Consider the following 13,621-nt stretch of genomic DNA (forward strand, 5'->3'; position numbering starts at 1 on the left):
GCCTGACGCGGGGCTCGAACTCACGGACCGCGAGATCGTGACCTGGCTGAAGTCGGACGCTTAACCGACTGCGCCACCCAGGCGCCCCCTGACTCTTGATTTCAGCTCAGGTCATGATCCCAGGGTCATGGGATCAAGCCCCATGTCAGCGTCTGTGCTGAGCATTGATCCGGCTTAAGATTCTCTCTCCTTCTGCCCCTCTTCCCCACTCGCACTCACACTCTCTCTCTCTCTCTCTCTTTCTCTAAAATTAAAAATAATAATAATTTTTTTTTTACTTTTTTACTCTACAATCTATCTTGCATATATTGACAATGGTAGTACCCAGTTAAAAAGAATGAGGAAGATCTATGTGTTAGACCTGGTATCAAGACCATGGTATCAACATAGATATAAATGATTTTTTAATTATCTGCATACATGAGTGTCCTTCATTTTTTTTTTAATTTGGCATTGCCTGACTGCCTAGTTTCTTAGCTTGTTGATTATCATGTTAAGTGTCAGTGCTTATTCAGTAGACTTCTGTGTATAGGAGGAGATACAAAAGAAGAAAATATGTTTTTCATTCTCACTTTGGATCTTACTTTGGAGTTAGATGCATACAGTTAAGAAATCCACATTAAGGGGGCACCTGGGTGGCTCAGTAGGTTAAGTGTCCAACTCTTGGTTTTGGCTCAGGTCATGATCTCACAGTTTGTGGGTTTGAGCTCCACATCAGGCTCTGTGCTGACAGTGCAGAGCCTACTTGGGATTCTCTCTTTCCTTATCTCTGCCCCTCCCCTGCTCACTCTTTCCCTTTCTCTCAAAATAAATACACATTATTTTTTTTATTTTTTTAGATAAATATTAAGAAATAGTGAGCAGGGGGCGCCTGGGTGGCGCAGTCGGTTAAGCGTCCGACTTCAGCCAGGTCACGATCTCACGGTCCGTGAGTTTGAGCCCCGCGTCAGGCTCTGGGCTGATGGCTCGGATCCTGGAGCCTGTTTCCGATTCTGTGTCTCCCTCTCTCTCTGCCCCTCCCCCGTTCATGCTCTGTCTCTCTCTGTCCCAAAAATAAATAAATTAAAAAAAAAAAGAAATAGTGAGCAGTTTGAGATCATATATAGTAAGTCTGGAACTGCATGGCATAGAATGTCAGTGTAGTAAAAGGTGGAAGAAAAACAGGTCTACTGGTTTACTAAGGAGGTTGTAACTGAACCAAGAGTTGAGAATTAAGGTACTGTTGAGTATCTGCTTGAGATTAGGTTAGGTACTTTATATGGCATTTTCCTCAATCTACATTACCACTTCCATTAGGTAGATATTGTACACATATTAGAGGTAAGAAAACAGATTCAAGTAATTTCTCCAGAGTCACATCATTAGAAATGGTGCAATGAAGATTTGAACTATTCAATTTTATGTGAAGTCCATGCTCCTACTATACTCTACGTGGACAGTATAAGGTAAGGAGGGAAGATATTTTAGGTAGAAGAAACAATACAAATGGGAGGTCCAGGAGACACAATGAAGATGGTGTTTTCAAGTATTCAGGATATGTAAGTGATAAACTATGAATTACTCTTTATTTGACTTAGAGCATTCTGTACATATGTTTTTAAAGTAAAGTTAGAAAAGACAGTTTGTAAAATTGGTTACATTTGGAAGGGTGGGACGGTTTTTGTTTTGTTTTGTTTTATAGTAAGTAAATCACCAAACATTAAACATTATGCAAGAAATGATTTTGGCATACCTATATAGAAGAGCAAATTAAGTTTAAATAATTTTAAAAGAATAGTGCTAATTGATTTGTTAAGGTGTTTCTTTTGTATGCCATCCCCACATCGTTGTTTTCACACACTAATTCTGAGTCAAAATTAGAAATGACATTTAATCTAGCAAAATTATGTTTAGAAATTATTGCATTTAAAAGGTAAAGATATCATTGTCTTAAAAAACAGATGATCATTGTCTAAGCCAGATCCTGGAGTTATTGTTTTGTTACTTTTTAGTTGTCCCCCATCGGCAGGCATCTCACTCCACATATCTAGTACCACTTATATCCATCCTCCTTGCTATTATATTAAATTAGGTGCTTCCTCAATACCTTTTTTTTTTTATTTTTTTTTCAACGTTTATTTATTTTTGGGACAGAGAGAGACAGAGCATGAACGGGGGAGGGTCAGAGAGAGAGGGAGACACAGAATCAGAAACAGGCTCCAGACTCTGAGCCATCAGCCCAGAGCCTGACGCGGGGCTGGAACTCACGGACCGCGAGATCGTGACCTGGCTGAAGTCGGACGCTTAACCGACTGCGCCACCCAGGCGCCCCCTCAATACCTTTTTAAAACCATAACAATACATGCATAGTTTTAAGAAACAAATAATCTGAAAGTTATAAATTGTATAACCACAGTTTTTGAAGGGTAAGAATGAGAGGTGTGTGTGTGATCTGGATGTATGTATTCCCTATTTTTTCAGGCATTCCCTTTCAATAGGTTAGCTTTTTTCTCATAATTATTTCCATATTTCCAAATTTTTAACATATGTGTACTGCTGTCTCTTCAATCGATTTTTTTGCCATTATCTAATAATTTTTTTTTATCTAACATGAGGATTTTAGTTTTCTTACACTTAGCCCTCCCTCCAAGCATCTTTCACTGCAGTTATAGCTCAAATTTTGGTTAAATCATTAAATGTTTTTATTACGATGACTGTAATATTGTTCACTGATGAGCATAGTACTATGGTATTAATACGCTATGCATACATTGCCTTTTTCTCTTTTTTATATACTCAGAAATTCAAATATTTCATTTTTTAAAATTTGCCAGAAGTTATATTGTTTATTATAGTTGACTAAATTTGCTAAATTTCATTAAAGTCTATAGCCAAGTCTTCTCACACCCTTTTGTAGCTTCTTAATTCAATTTTCTATATGGTAAAACTCATCAGGTAATCTAACACTTTGTGTGTGTGTGTGTGTGTGTGTGTGTGTGTGTGTGTGTGTGTGGTCTCCTGGAGACATTCCTCCTGGGAGTAATGTTCTCTTGTTCTACTCTGGCTGGTTGTTATCTAGACCCATTGAACAGCTATTATCCTGGGACTTCCCTTTGTCTTGGTATTGTGCTGAATGCTACGATTTCTGCATTCTGTATCTTCCTTCTTCCTAAGTCCTATATTTTGGTGGATTCTTCCTAAGAAAGGAAGAGTGAATAGGGGGTAATTTTCTGTGATCTTGGTGGTCTTTATTTTTGATGAAAGAATATGTACCTCATGCTTGATGAAAATCTTGGCAGGGCACAGAATTCTAAATTGAAAATTATTTTTACTAATACTCCTGAAAACATTATTCTAACTTTCTTTCTGATTATAGGATAGTTTCTATGTCTAGCATTCACAAATCTCGTGATATATTCCTATAGTGTAGATTTTTTTCTTTTCAATCTGGACATTTATGTCCTTTAGAACTAAGAATTTCTTTTGTATTTTTCCTTTGATTACATCCCCTCCCCTTTTTTTCTATTAAATTTTTTGAAACTTCTTTTAGGTGACATTGATTAGTATATATATATTTTTTATCTTTTAAGTCCACTTATGGGACATTTATTCAACTTTGGCATTTGGGTTTTGGGGCTTTTCTTTTACTGAATTTTGGCTGTCTTTTTAATCTTTTTGTTTTCTGCATGTTATTTTTTATAATCTTATTTCTCTGAAAATGCTAATTACATTCTAATAACTTTTTTTTGAATTCTGTACTATCTCTTTTTTTTTTAAGATCTTTTTTTTTTTTCTCAACGTTTATTTATTTTTGGGACAGAGAGAGACAGAGCATGAACGGGGGAGGGGCAGAGAGAGAGGGAGACACAGAATCGAAAACAGGCTCCAGGCTCTGAGCCATCAGCCCAGAGCGTGACGCGGGGCTCGAACTCACGGACCGCGAGATCGTGACCTGGCTGAAGTCGGACGCTTAACCGAATGCGCCACCCAGGCGCCCCTAAGATCTTTTAACCTGCGGGGCACCTGGGTGGCTCAGGAGATTAAGTGTCCGATTTCAGCTAAGATCAAGATCTCACGGTTCATTAGTTCAAGGCCCACATCAGGCTCTCTGCTGTCAGCGTGAAGCCTGTTTCAGACCCTCTGTCCCGCTCTCTCTCTCTCTCAAAAAGATTTTAAAACATCTTTTAATCTGTTTTATTGTTTTGGTTTTTCACGTTGGAGGTTTAGTCCTATTTCTGGTGCTCATTGGCGTGTCCATATTTAACAATGAGGCACTAAAATGTTTCCTCGGAACTCTGAGTGCTTGGTCAGCACTTGTAGGCTGGTGGTACTAACAGTATGTTCTTTGGTTAGTTTCTCCAGGTGAGAAATGTCTAATCTTTCCTGGGATGGAATAAACCTCACCTTAAGTCCCCTGTTTTCATTCTAGCACCTCATTGCTGCTTTGCTGTGTGCCTAGTGTTTCTGAAGCTGGTTCGGTTTTTCTGGTAAAAATCTAACCTATTGCCTCTTGTTTTTAGTTTATCTCCGTTTTGTTAATGTAAAAGTTTATGAGTTTTTTTTTTCAGATATAGTTAGGTAGTTAATAGGTATAATCATATTTTGTTAATAAAACTGAAACTCATTTTGATTGTTTTTGACTATTCTTTAAGTTTTTATTTAAATTCTAGTTAGTTAACATACAGTGTAATATTAGTTTCTGGTATACAACTTAGTGATTCAATACTTGAATACAACACCTAGTGCTCATCACAAGTGCCTTCCTTAATTCCCATTTCTTATTTCACCCATGTCCCCACCCACTTTCCCTCTGGTAGCTGTTTGTTTTCTATAGTTGAGAATCTGTTTCTTGGTTTGCGTCTCTCTCATTTTTCCCCTATGTTCATTGCTTTTGTTTCTGAAATTCCACATCTAATTGAATCATATGGCATTTGTCTTTCTCTGACTTATTTTGTTTAGCATAATACTCTCTAGCTCCATCCATGCCATTGAAAATGGCAAGATTTCATTCATTTCATAGCTGAGTAATATTCCATTGTATCTATATATACCACCTCTTTTTTATCCATTCATCAGTTGATGGACATTTGGGCTGTTTCCCATAATTTTGTTATTGTAGAAAATGCTGCTATAAGCATAGGGGTGTATGTATCCCTTTGAATTAGTATTTTTGTATTCTTTGAATAAATACCTAGTAATGCAATTGCTGGCTCATTGGGTAGTTCTGTTTCCAACTTTCTGAGGAACCTCCATACTGTTTTCCAGAGTGGCTGCACCAGTTTGCATTCCCACCAGCAGTGCAAGAAGGTTCCCGTTTCTCCACATCCTCATCAACACCTATTGTTTCTTATTGTTGATTTTAGCCATTCTGACAAGTGTGATATCCCTTTGTAGTTTTCATTTGTATTTCCCTGATGATGAGGGATGTTGAGCATTTTTTCATGTGTCTGTTAGCCATCTGTAGATCTTCTTTGGAAAAATGTCTATTCATGTCTTCTGCCCATTTTTTAATTGGATTGTTTTTTGGGTGTCGAGTTTGATAAGTTCTTTATAGATTTCTGATACTAACCCTTTATCAGTTATGTTGTTTGCAAATATCTTCTCTCATTCCATAGGTTGCCTCTTAGTTTTGTTGTTTCCTTCACACTACAGAAGCTTTTATTTTGGTGAAGTCCCATAGTTTATTTTTGCTTTTGTGTCCCTTGCCTCAGGAGACATACCTAGTAAGAAGTCGCGACAGCTGATGTCAGAGAGGTTACTGCCTGTGTTCTCCTCTAGGATATTGATGGTTTCCTGTCTTACATTTAGGTCTTTAATCCATTTTGAATTTGTTTCTGTGTATGGTGTAAGAAAGTGGTCCAATTTCATTCCTTTGCATATTGCTGTCCAGTTTTCTCAACACCACTTGTTGAAGAGACTCTCTTTCATTGGATATTCTTCCCTGGATTTGATTACTGAAACTTTGATGTTTCAAGTTTTTCTTGGATTTGATTATTCTTTTTTAAAATATTTATTTTTGAGAGAGAGAGAGAGAGATCAGGAGAGGGGCAGAGAGAGAGAGACAGAGGATCCAAACTAGGCTCTGTGCTGTCAGCACAGTGCCTGATGCGGGGCTTGAACTCACAAACCTGAGCCAAAGTCTGACACTTAACCCACTGAGCCATCCAGGCAACCCTTGTATTTGATAATTCTTAACATTTATTGGCCACTACTGATGACTAATGTTACCTGTTACTTAGCCAGCTAGCTTAATTTTACTACTATAGATCTTAGAGATTGAACTGAGTTTCTTTTGCTATCATGTACTGACTGCAAATATCAATTCAGTAACTAATATTAGGATTACTAAAGTAGATCTTAAATATCATGCTATGCGTTGCAAAAAAAGTTACTCAAAAATATGTTTCTCTCCTTTTGACATTTAGATAATTCAAAAATGGCAGAACTCTTTATGGAATGTGAAGAAGAAGAGCTAGAACCATGGCAGAAGAAAGTAGAAGAAATTCTGGATGAAGACGATGATGAGCTGATCTTTGTTGGAGAGATATCAAGTTCAAAACCAGCCATTTCAAGTAAGCATTTATTTCAGTGAAGTAAAGTTTTATAGAAGATGCAATTTCTATTAGAAAAACCTGTGGGCTGTCTTATCTGTCCTTGTTATTCTGTAAGGAGTTGGAGCACACAGGTCAGTAAGAATTGGTAAGAATCAGAGGGAAGATGTGGTTGAGGACTTGAGTAAGGAGGAGAGAGGTTAAAATATCATTTGAAAAAAATGAAATGTTAACTAAGTTAACTAAAGGTTAAGATTACCTAACAGCATTGTAAGCCTTCTAAAGTTGGAAATCGTAAGTTTTAGTGAAGCTGAGTAGCCTATTCACCGGTTTTCTTTTTCTCCCTTAAGCCCAAATACACCTAGAAAAGAAAGCGTTGGAATGTTTTGCTTGAAATATCAGAATACTGGGTGGCTGGGTGGCTCAGTCGGTTAAGCATCCAACTTCAGCTCAGGTCATGACCTCATGGTTCATGAGTTTGAGCCTTGCATCGAGCTCTCTGCTGTCAGCACAGAGCCCTCTTTGGCCTCTGTCCCCTCTCTGCCCCTTCTCTGCTCGTGCACTTTGTCTCTCAAAAATAAGTAAAACATTAAAAAATAAGGGTGCATGAGTGGCTCAGCTGGTTAAGCATCTGACTTTGGCTCAGGTCATGATCTCGTAGCTTGTGAGTTCATGCTCCGCGATGGACTCTGTGCTGACAGCTCAGAGCCTGGAGCCTGCTATGGATTCTGTGTTTTTTGTCTCTCTCTGCCCCTCCCCGGCTCATGCTGTCTGTCTCTGTCTGTCTGTCTCTCTCTTTCAAAATAAATAAGTAAATAACATTTAATAAAATATCAGAATGTTAAATACGTTTGTGTTAGTCTCTGGGATGCTCACATACAGGCAACTGCCTTAACACAGTGTCATCTTGATTCACAGCTACAAAATGAACAGGCACTGCATGATTCTCCAGTCTCTTGTTTGTGTACCAACATGGGCTATAGTTTTTGGCCACACCCATCTTCCAGCAACTCTTGATTATATTCATGAAGGAAGGAGGGTCTGGTCTTTAGCCACTGTGCTTGGACAATGCAGGCAGTTAGCTTACTTAATTATCATGGCTTTTTAGTAGAACATGTCCAGTAATTTTGTGGATTGTTAGATTTCAGTTAGAGTAATTAGTCTTGACGCTGTGATAATGTTAGAGTGAAGTTGTTGATCACACTTGTTAAAATGTCCAATCAACAATGTGTAAAGTGCAGAGGAGCAACATAGAGAATTTCAAGGGAGAAAGAGGAAATAGATTCTTTTCCTTTATATTTACTTTTTTTAAGCCAGGAGAATTTTGCAAAGAATATAGCCAGCATACCAGTGTTCTCTTATTTACCATGGCAGTACATTATATTGTGGTTAAGACATGAGTTTTTAATTTTTTTTAAAGCCCAGTTCTTGCTTTTCTTGACTCCAAACTTGGTATAGCACTTCTATTCAGTTTTATCAGAGATAGAATAATTTAATTTAATTCTCAATATAATTTCCTGTAGCAAATTGAGAAGTGCCAAGTGGAATGCCACTTCAGTTATAAACTGAAGTAAGTATGTTGGCATGTTGGTTGCTGACAGTGGAACAGAATATAATTATTTCCTAGTTGTTGTGATTATTTTTATCCTGAGCTATTATGATATTTCAAAATTATTATTCAAATAATTCTATTGAAATCATGGTAGTTCAAGTCGGATTTATATCAATTGTAGGTAACTTAACAGTACTCAACTAAAATAGTATGTATTAGTTTTAAGTAATTCTATCTAGAATAATGTGTATTAGTTTTAAGTAATTCTATCAAAAAGAAAGTTGACCTCAGTGAAATTTCTCTTCTAAATGAACTCGGAATTTAAATGAATTTATTGATGTTTAATTTTTGAGCCAAAAAATATTTTTGGCATATGGACCATGAGCTAAATATTGATATAGAACCATCATAAAGTTAGGCGTAGCGGTAAAAAGTTGTGTTTGATAGATTACAGTCACCAAAAAGTACTGTAGGATTGACTCTTTAATGGTTTGAGTAAATACCTACCTTAATTTATGAATGAAAACAGTATCAAGTTGTTTGAGCAGATTTTTCTCCCAGAAGACTTCTGTGGTGCCTAGTCTTAGAGAACTGAATTTCCATTTTCTTAAAACAACCCTACTTTTGTGTGACCCTTTACTTTACAGAATTATTCTATGAAATCTAGCTCTTTTCCCCTAGGAGGGGAAAAAGGAAATATTTTGAGGTTTTATGTGATTTTTAAAATTTTTTGTACCTTTTCCTGATTAGCAATTTTAAGCAAATGTCTGCTCTTCCAAAATTGTATTTGATTCAATAACCTAGAAGTTATGGGTTTGCATGGGTATAGGAATGAACAATCTTTAAAAAAATTTTTTTTACCTTTTATTTATTTTTGAGAGAGAGAGAGAGAGAGAGCAAGTAGGGAAGAGGCAGAGAGAGAGGGAGACACAGAATCCGAAGCAGGCTCCAGGCTCTGAGCTGTCAGCACAGAGCCCAATGCGGGGCTCGAACCCACAAACTGTGAGATCATGACCTGAGCCAAAGTCAGACACTTAACCCACTGAGCCACCCAGGCGCCCCAGGAGTGAACAGTCTTAAACTGATTCAGAGGGTCATGTCAGGCTCAGATTGACTTTTGGTATAATAGTAGGTTTAAGACACTCTGGTAAATTCTAGGTTAAGTTTAGTCTGTGGTCTTCAGTAGTGTCCCCTTCAGAACTCAAGAGCAGTGGCACAGATAATCTTTTTTTTTTTTTTTGGATTCTTTTTTTTTTTAATTTATATATGAAATTTATTGTCAAATTGGTTTCCATACAACACCCAGTGCTCATCCCAAAAGGTGCCCTCCTCAATACCCATCACCCACCCTCTCCTCCTGGCACAGATAATCTAATCAGCTTGCCCATAATGAAACTTTCAGGCTTTGGGGTACATACTTAAATTATTAGTTGTATATGGATATATTAGGAAATTTTTTCTATTATCTTAATATATATTTAATTCTACTTGTAGATATTTTGAACAGAGGTAACCCCGGCTCATCTTCAAAGGGAATAAAGAATGAGACACTCACTCAAGGTATGGTATTATTGTACTGATTTTAACTCTAAAGTGAAATATTTTGATAAAATTGGTTGTGTGGAACAATATTCAATATACTGTGTAATTTTAAAATGCAGGTGTTACTGATACATTCAAGCCTACAAGTCAACACTACAAAGATCCAACATCAAATCCAGTGGGTGCCTTGCCTAGATTTCATCCTGAATCTAAATCTTCACAAAGCTCTGTTATTCAGAACGTGTCTAAACCTGTAAGTGTTTCTGAAACTACACAATTAGCTCAGGGACACATTGGATAGTATAATATCCAGTTAGAATTGTGGACTATTATAGCTAGTCACCATTCCATTAGAAGCATAATCGCAATCAGAGAATGTCAATATCTTTATGATAGCTCAATCAGTACCCAAAGTAATAACTGTAGGAACTAGCCAACTTGTCAATATCAGGTAATATGCTTAAATAGGTAGAATATTGAAAACTATGCTATCTAAAGGTGAGTAAAAAAGATCAGTAATGATTGTTGCATACTGGCAAAATTCTTAAGACTAATTGAACCAAGTATTCTTATTTGGGAAATTGTTCTGAGGTCATTGTTCCTGTTTATTCTGAAAACATACTTTCATGGCTTAGCTTTTATTTTTTTAAAGTTTATTTATTTTGAGAGAGAGCGCATGTGTAAGCAGGGAAGGGAGAGGGAGAGGGAGAATCCCAAGCAGGCTCCACACTCAGCGGAGAGCCTGACATGGGGCTCAATCTCAAGACCACGAGCTGATATCAAGAGTTGGATGCTTAACAGACTGAACCACCCAGGTGCCCCTTTGTGGCTTAGCTTTTAAAACTTTTAACAGATATAATAGTTAATGGTAATATTTAAGGTTTGTTATTATGGGTCCTTATTCTAAATGCTGTATGTAAATTAATTTCATTTAATTCTTATGATTTCTCTATGAAGTAGGCATGATTATTATCCCCATGTTATACTTGAGGAAACTGAGATTCAGGCTAAATAATTCACTCAAGGCCATATAGCTGGTAAATAGATTATGGATATGGGATTTCAATCCAGGTTAACCCAGAGGTGTTTTGGTTTTGTTTCTTGTTTTTGGGGGGGGGGGTTTCTAAAGAGCATAAAAAATTTTTTTTCATGTTTATTTATTTTGAGAGAGAGAGAGAGAGAGAGAGAGAATCCCAAGCAGGTTCTGTGCCATCGACACAGGGCCTAATGCGGTGCTCGATCCCACGAACCATGAGATCATGACCTGAGCTGACATCAAGAGTCAGATGCTTAGCCTACTCAGCCACCCGGGATCCCCTAGCCCAGAGGTTTTAAAATATGCACGTACACACATCCATCCATACATTTAGCATTGCTATACATAGAAACATTGCTTTAGAGCAGTGTTATAGTCCGCATACCATTGGCATTCCCCGAGACCCTTTCAGGGGTTTGTGAAGTTAAAACTGTTGTGATAATTACACTGAGACGTTTCCTCTTTTCACTGTCAGCATTTGTACTGATGATGCAAAAGCAATGGAGGATAAAACTGTTGGTGCCTTACTGTGAGTCAAGGCAGGGGCACCAATTGGGTGCTAGTAGTTTTTATATTAGTGACCACCAAACACTCACAGAAAAATTTCACTTTCACTTAAGAATAACCTTGAAGATGTAATAAATTACTAATTTTATTTTTTTAATTAAAAAAAGTTTTTAACGCTTATTTATTTTTTTTGAGACAGAGAGAGACAGACCATGAATGGGGGAGGGTCAGAGAGAGAGGGAGACACAGAATCCAAAACAGGCTCCAGGCTCCGAGCTGTTGGCACAGAGCCTGATGCAGGGCTCAAACTCACAGACTGTGAGATCACGACCTGAGCCGGAGTTGGACGCTCAACTGACTGAGCCACCCAGGTGCCCCTTAAATTACTAATTTTATTAACTCTCAGTCCTTGAATACACTTCTTTTGAAATACTGTGTGTGATGAAATAGGTAGTATGCATAAATGATTTCTGTATCTACAGTATAAAGGTTTTCTTGAGGAAAACCACTTGAATTGTAAGTTGAACTAGCTGCTTTTTTTTTTTAATCCAAAGACATTTTTGTTTGAAAGGATGATCGGCAAAGCACCATGTATTAATTATTGCTGCATAACAATAGGATCACAAACTTAGCAGTTTAAAGCAATATGCAGTTATTATCTCATGGTTTCTGTTAGGAGTCAAGGCATGGCTTTGCTGGGTCCTCTGCTTCAAGGTCTCATAAGGCTGCAGTCAAGGTGTCAGCCAGAGCTACCATACCATTTAATATTGCTTCCAAACTCACATGGTCATTGGCAGTATCCAGTTCTTTGTGGGTCATCAGACTGAAGGCATCTGTTTCTTGCTGCTGTTGGCCAGAGACTGCCCTCAGTTCCTTGCTGTGTAAGCCTTCCTAACATGATTGGTTGCTACCTCAAAGACAGCAAGGGAAAGTGAGTCCTTAGCAAGACAAGCTATATACCATAATCATGTACATTCTATCACATTTGCCATACTCTGTTGGTTAGAAACAATCACAGGCCCAATCCACACTCAAGGGGAGATAACACAGAGTGTAAATATTAGGAGGGAGTCATGGGGGCCACCTTTAGAATCGCCGGCACAGTTTTTCAGTCCTCAAAAATGTACAAAGTGTGCCTGTCACAGAAAAAAAACCCAAAAAACCTGATAGTATTCTTGCCAATGATAAGATTTGAGCTTTCAAGCAAAAATTAGATTTTTGTGGGGGCATCTGGCTGACTCAGTCAGAGGAGCATCTGACTCTTGATTTCAGAGTTGTGAGTTCAAGACCCATGTTGGGGGCTTTAAATAAAACTTCTTTAAAAAATAGATTTTGGGGGCACCTGAGTGGCTCAGTTGGTTAAGAGTCCGACTCTTGATTTCGGCTCAGGTCATGATCTCACAGTTAGTGAGATTGAGCCCCGTGTTGGGCTTCGTGCTGACAGTGCAGGGTCTGCTTGGGATTTTCTCTCTCCCTCTTTCTCTCTCTCCTTCTTTCTCTGCCCCTCCCCTGCTTGTGTGCACACATACACACTCTCTCTCTTAAAAAATTAAATTTTAAAAGATAGATTTTTGGAAAACTTGTCTCTGCATTCTGAAACAATTATCAATAATAATATGAGTTCTGGAGTAGTAGTTCAAAAAACCTGAATTGAAAATGAGAGAGACTTGGGGCGCCTGGCTGGCTTAGTCAGGGTAGTGAATTTTAGCCCTACTTGGGGTATAGAGCTTACTTAAATCAAACTGTATAAGAAAAACAAAGAAAAGAAAATGAGGGGCTTGAGTGCTAATTCTAGCTAGAGCATTGTCACAACCTCAGTGGCCCTCATTTTGTTCATTTCTAAAATAAGAATATTTACCCAAACTACTGGCTCTCAAACTTGGATCCTCTAAGCATCCACAGGATGTTTTTCTTTTTAATTAAAAAAATTTTTTTAAATGTACATCCAAATTAGGTAGCATATAGTGCAACAATGATTTCAGGAGTAGATTTCTTAATGCCCCTTACCCATTTAGCCCATATCCCCTCTCACCAACCCCTCCAGTAACCCTCTGTTTGTTCTCCATATTTAAGAGTCTCTTATGTTTTGTCCCCCTCCCTGTTTTAATATTATTTTGCTTCCCTTCCCTTATGTTCATCTGTTCTGTGTCTTAAAGTCCTCATATGAGTGAAGTCATGATATTTGTCTTTCTCTGACTAATTTCGCTTAGCATAATACCGTCTAGTTCCATCCACATAGTTGCAAATGGCAAGATTTCATTCATTTTGATTGCCGAGTAACACTCCATTGTATGTATATACCACATCTTTTTTATCACAGGCTGTTTTTAATAAAAAGTTAATAGGTGTTCTTGATAATGGTAGGCTGCCAAAAATGTAAAAATTATTTTAGCTGGAATCAGACTAATTCAGTGGTTTCTCATGCTATCATAAGCTGTTTGGCATTTAGGGGGA

The 13,621-nt window shown here is 37.7% G+C and overlaps 1 protein-coding gene across 3 annotated transcripts in view; it reads left to right on the forward strand.

The window, feature by feature from the left end:
• Positions 1-13,621, forward strand: part of ZNF280C (zinc finger protein 280C) — an 88,151-nt gene that overhangs the window by 9,509 nt on the left and 65,021 nt on the right. For all 3 annotated transcript variants that reach the window (XR_005788102.1, XR_005788103.1, XM_040468129.1), the window contains exons 4-6: positions 6,405-6,551; positions 9,577-9,642; positions 9,744-9,877. Coding sequence is in view for 1 of the 3 variants with exons in the window: in XM_040468129.1 (XP_040324063.1) it covers positions 6,405-6,551; positions 9,577-9,642; positions 9,744-9,877 (347 nt within the window). In the remaining 2 variants the exon portion in view is untranslated. The remainder of the gene's footprint in view (positions 1-6,404; positions 6,552-9,576; positions 9,643-9,743; positions 9,878-13,621) is intronic.

This window comes from Herpailurus yagouaroundi, unplaced genomic scaffold, assembly GCF_014898765.1.
Source record: "Herpailurus yagouaroundi ecotype Mexico unplaced genomic scaffold, PumYag 67681, whole genome shotgun sequence".
Lineage (NCBI taxonomy): Eukaryota > Metazoa > Chordata > Mammalia > Carnivora > Felidae > Herpailurus > Herpailurus yagouaroundi.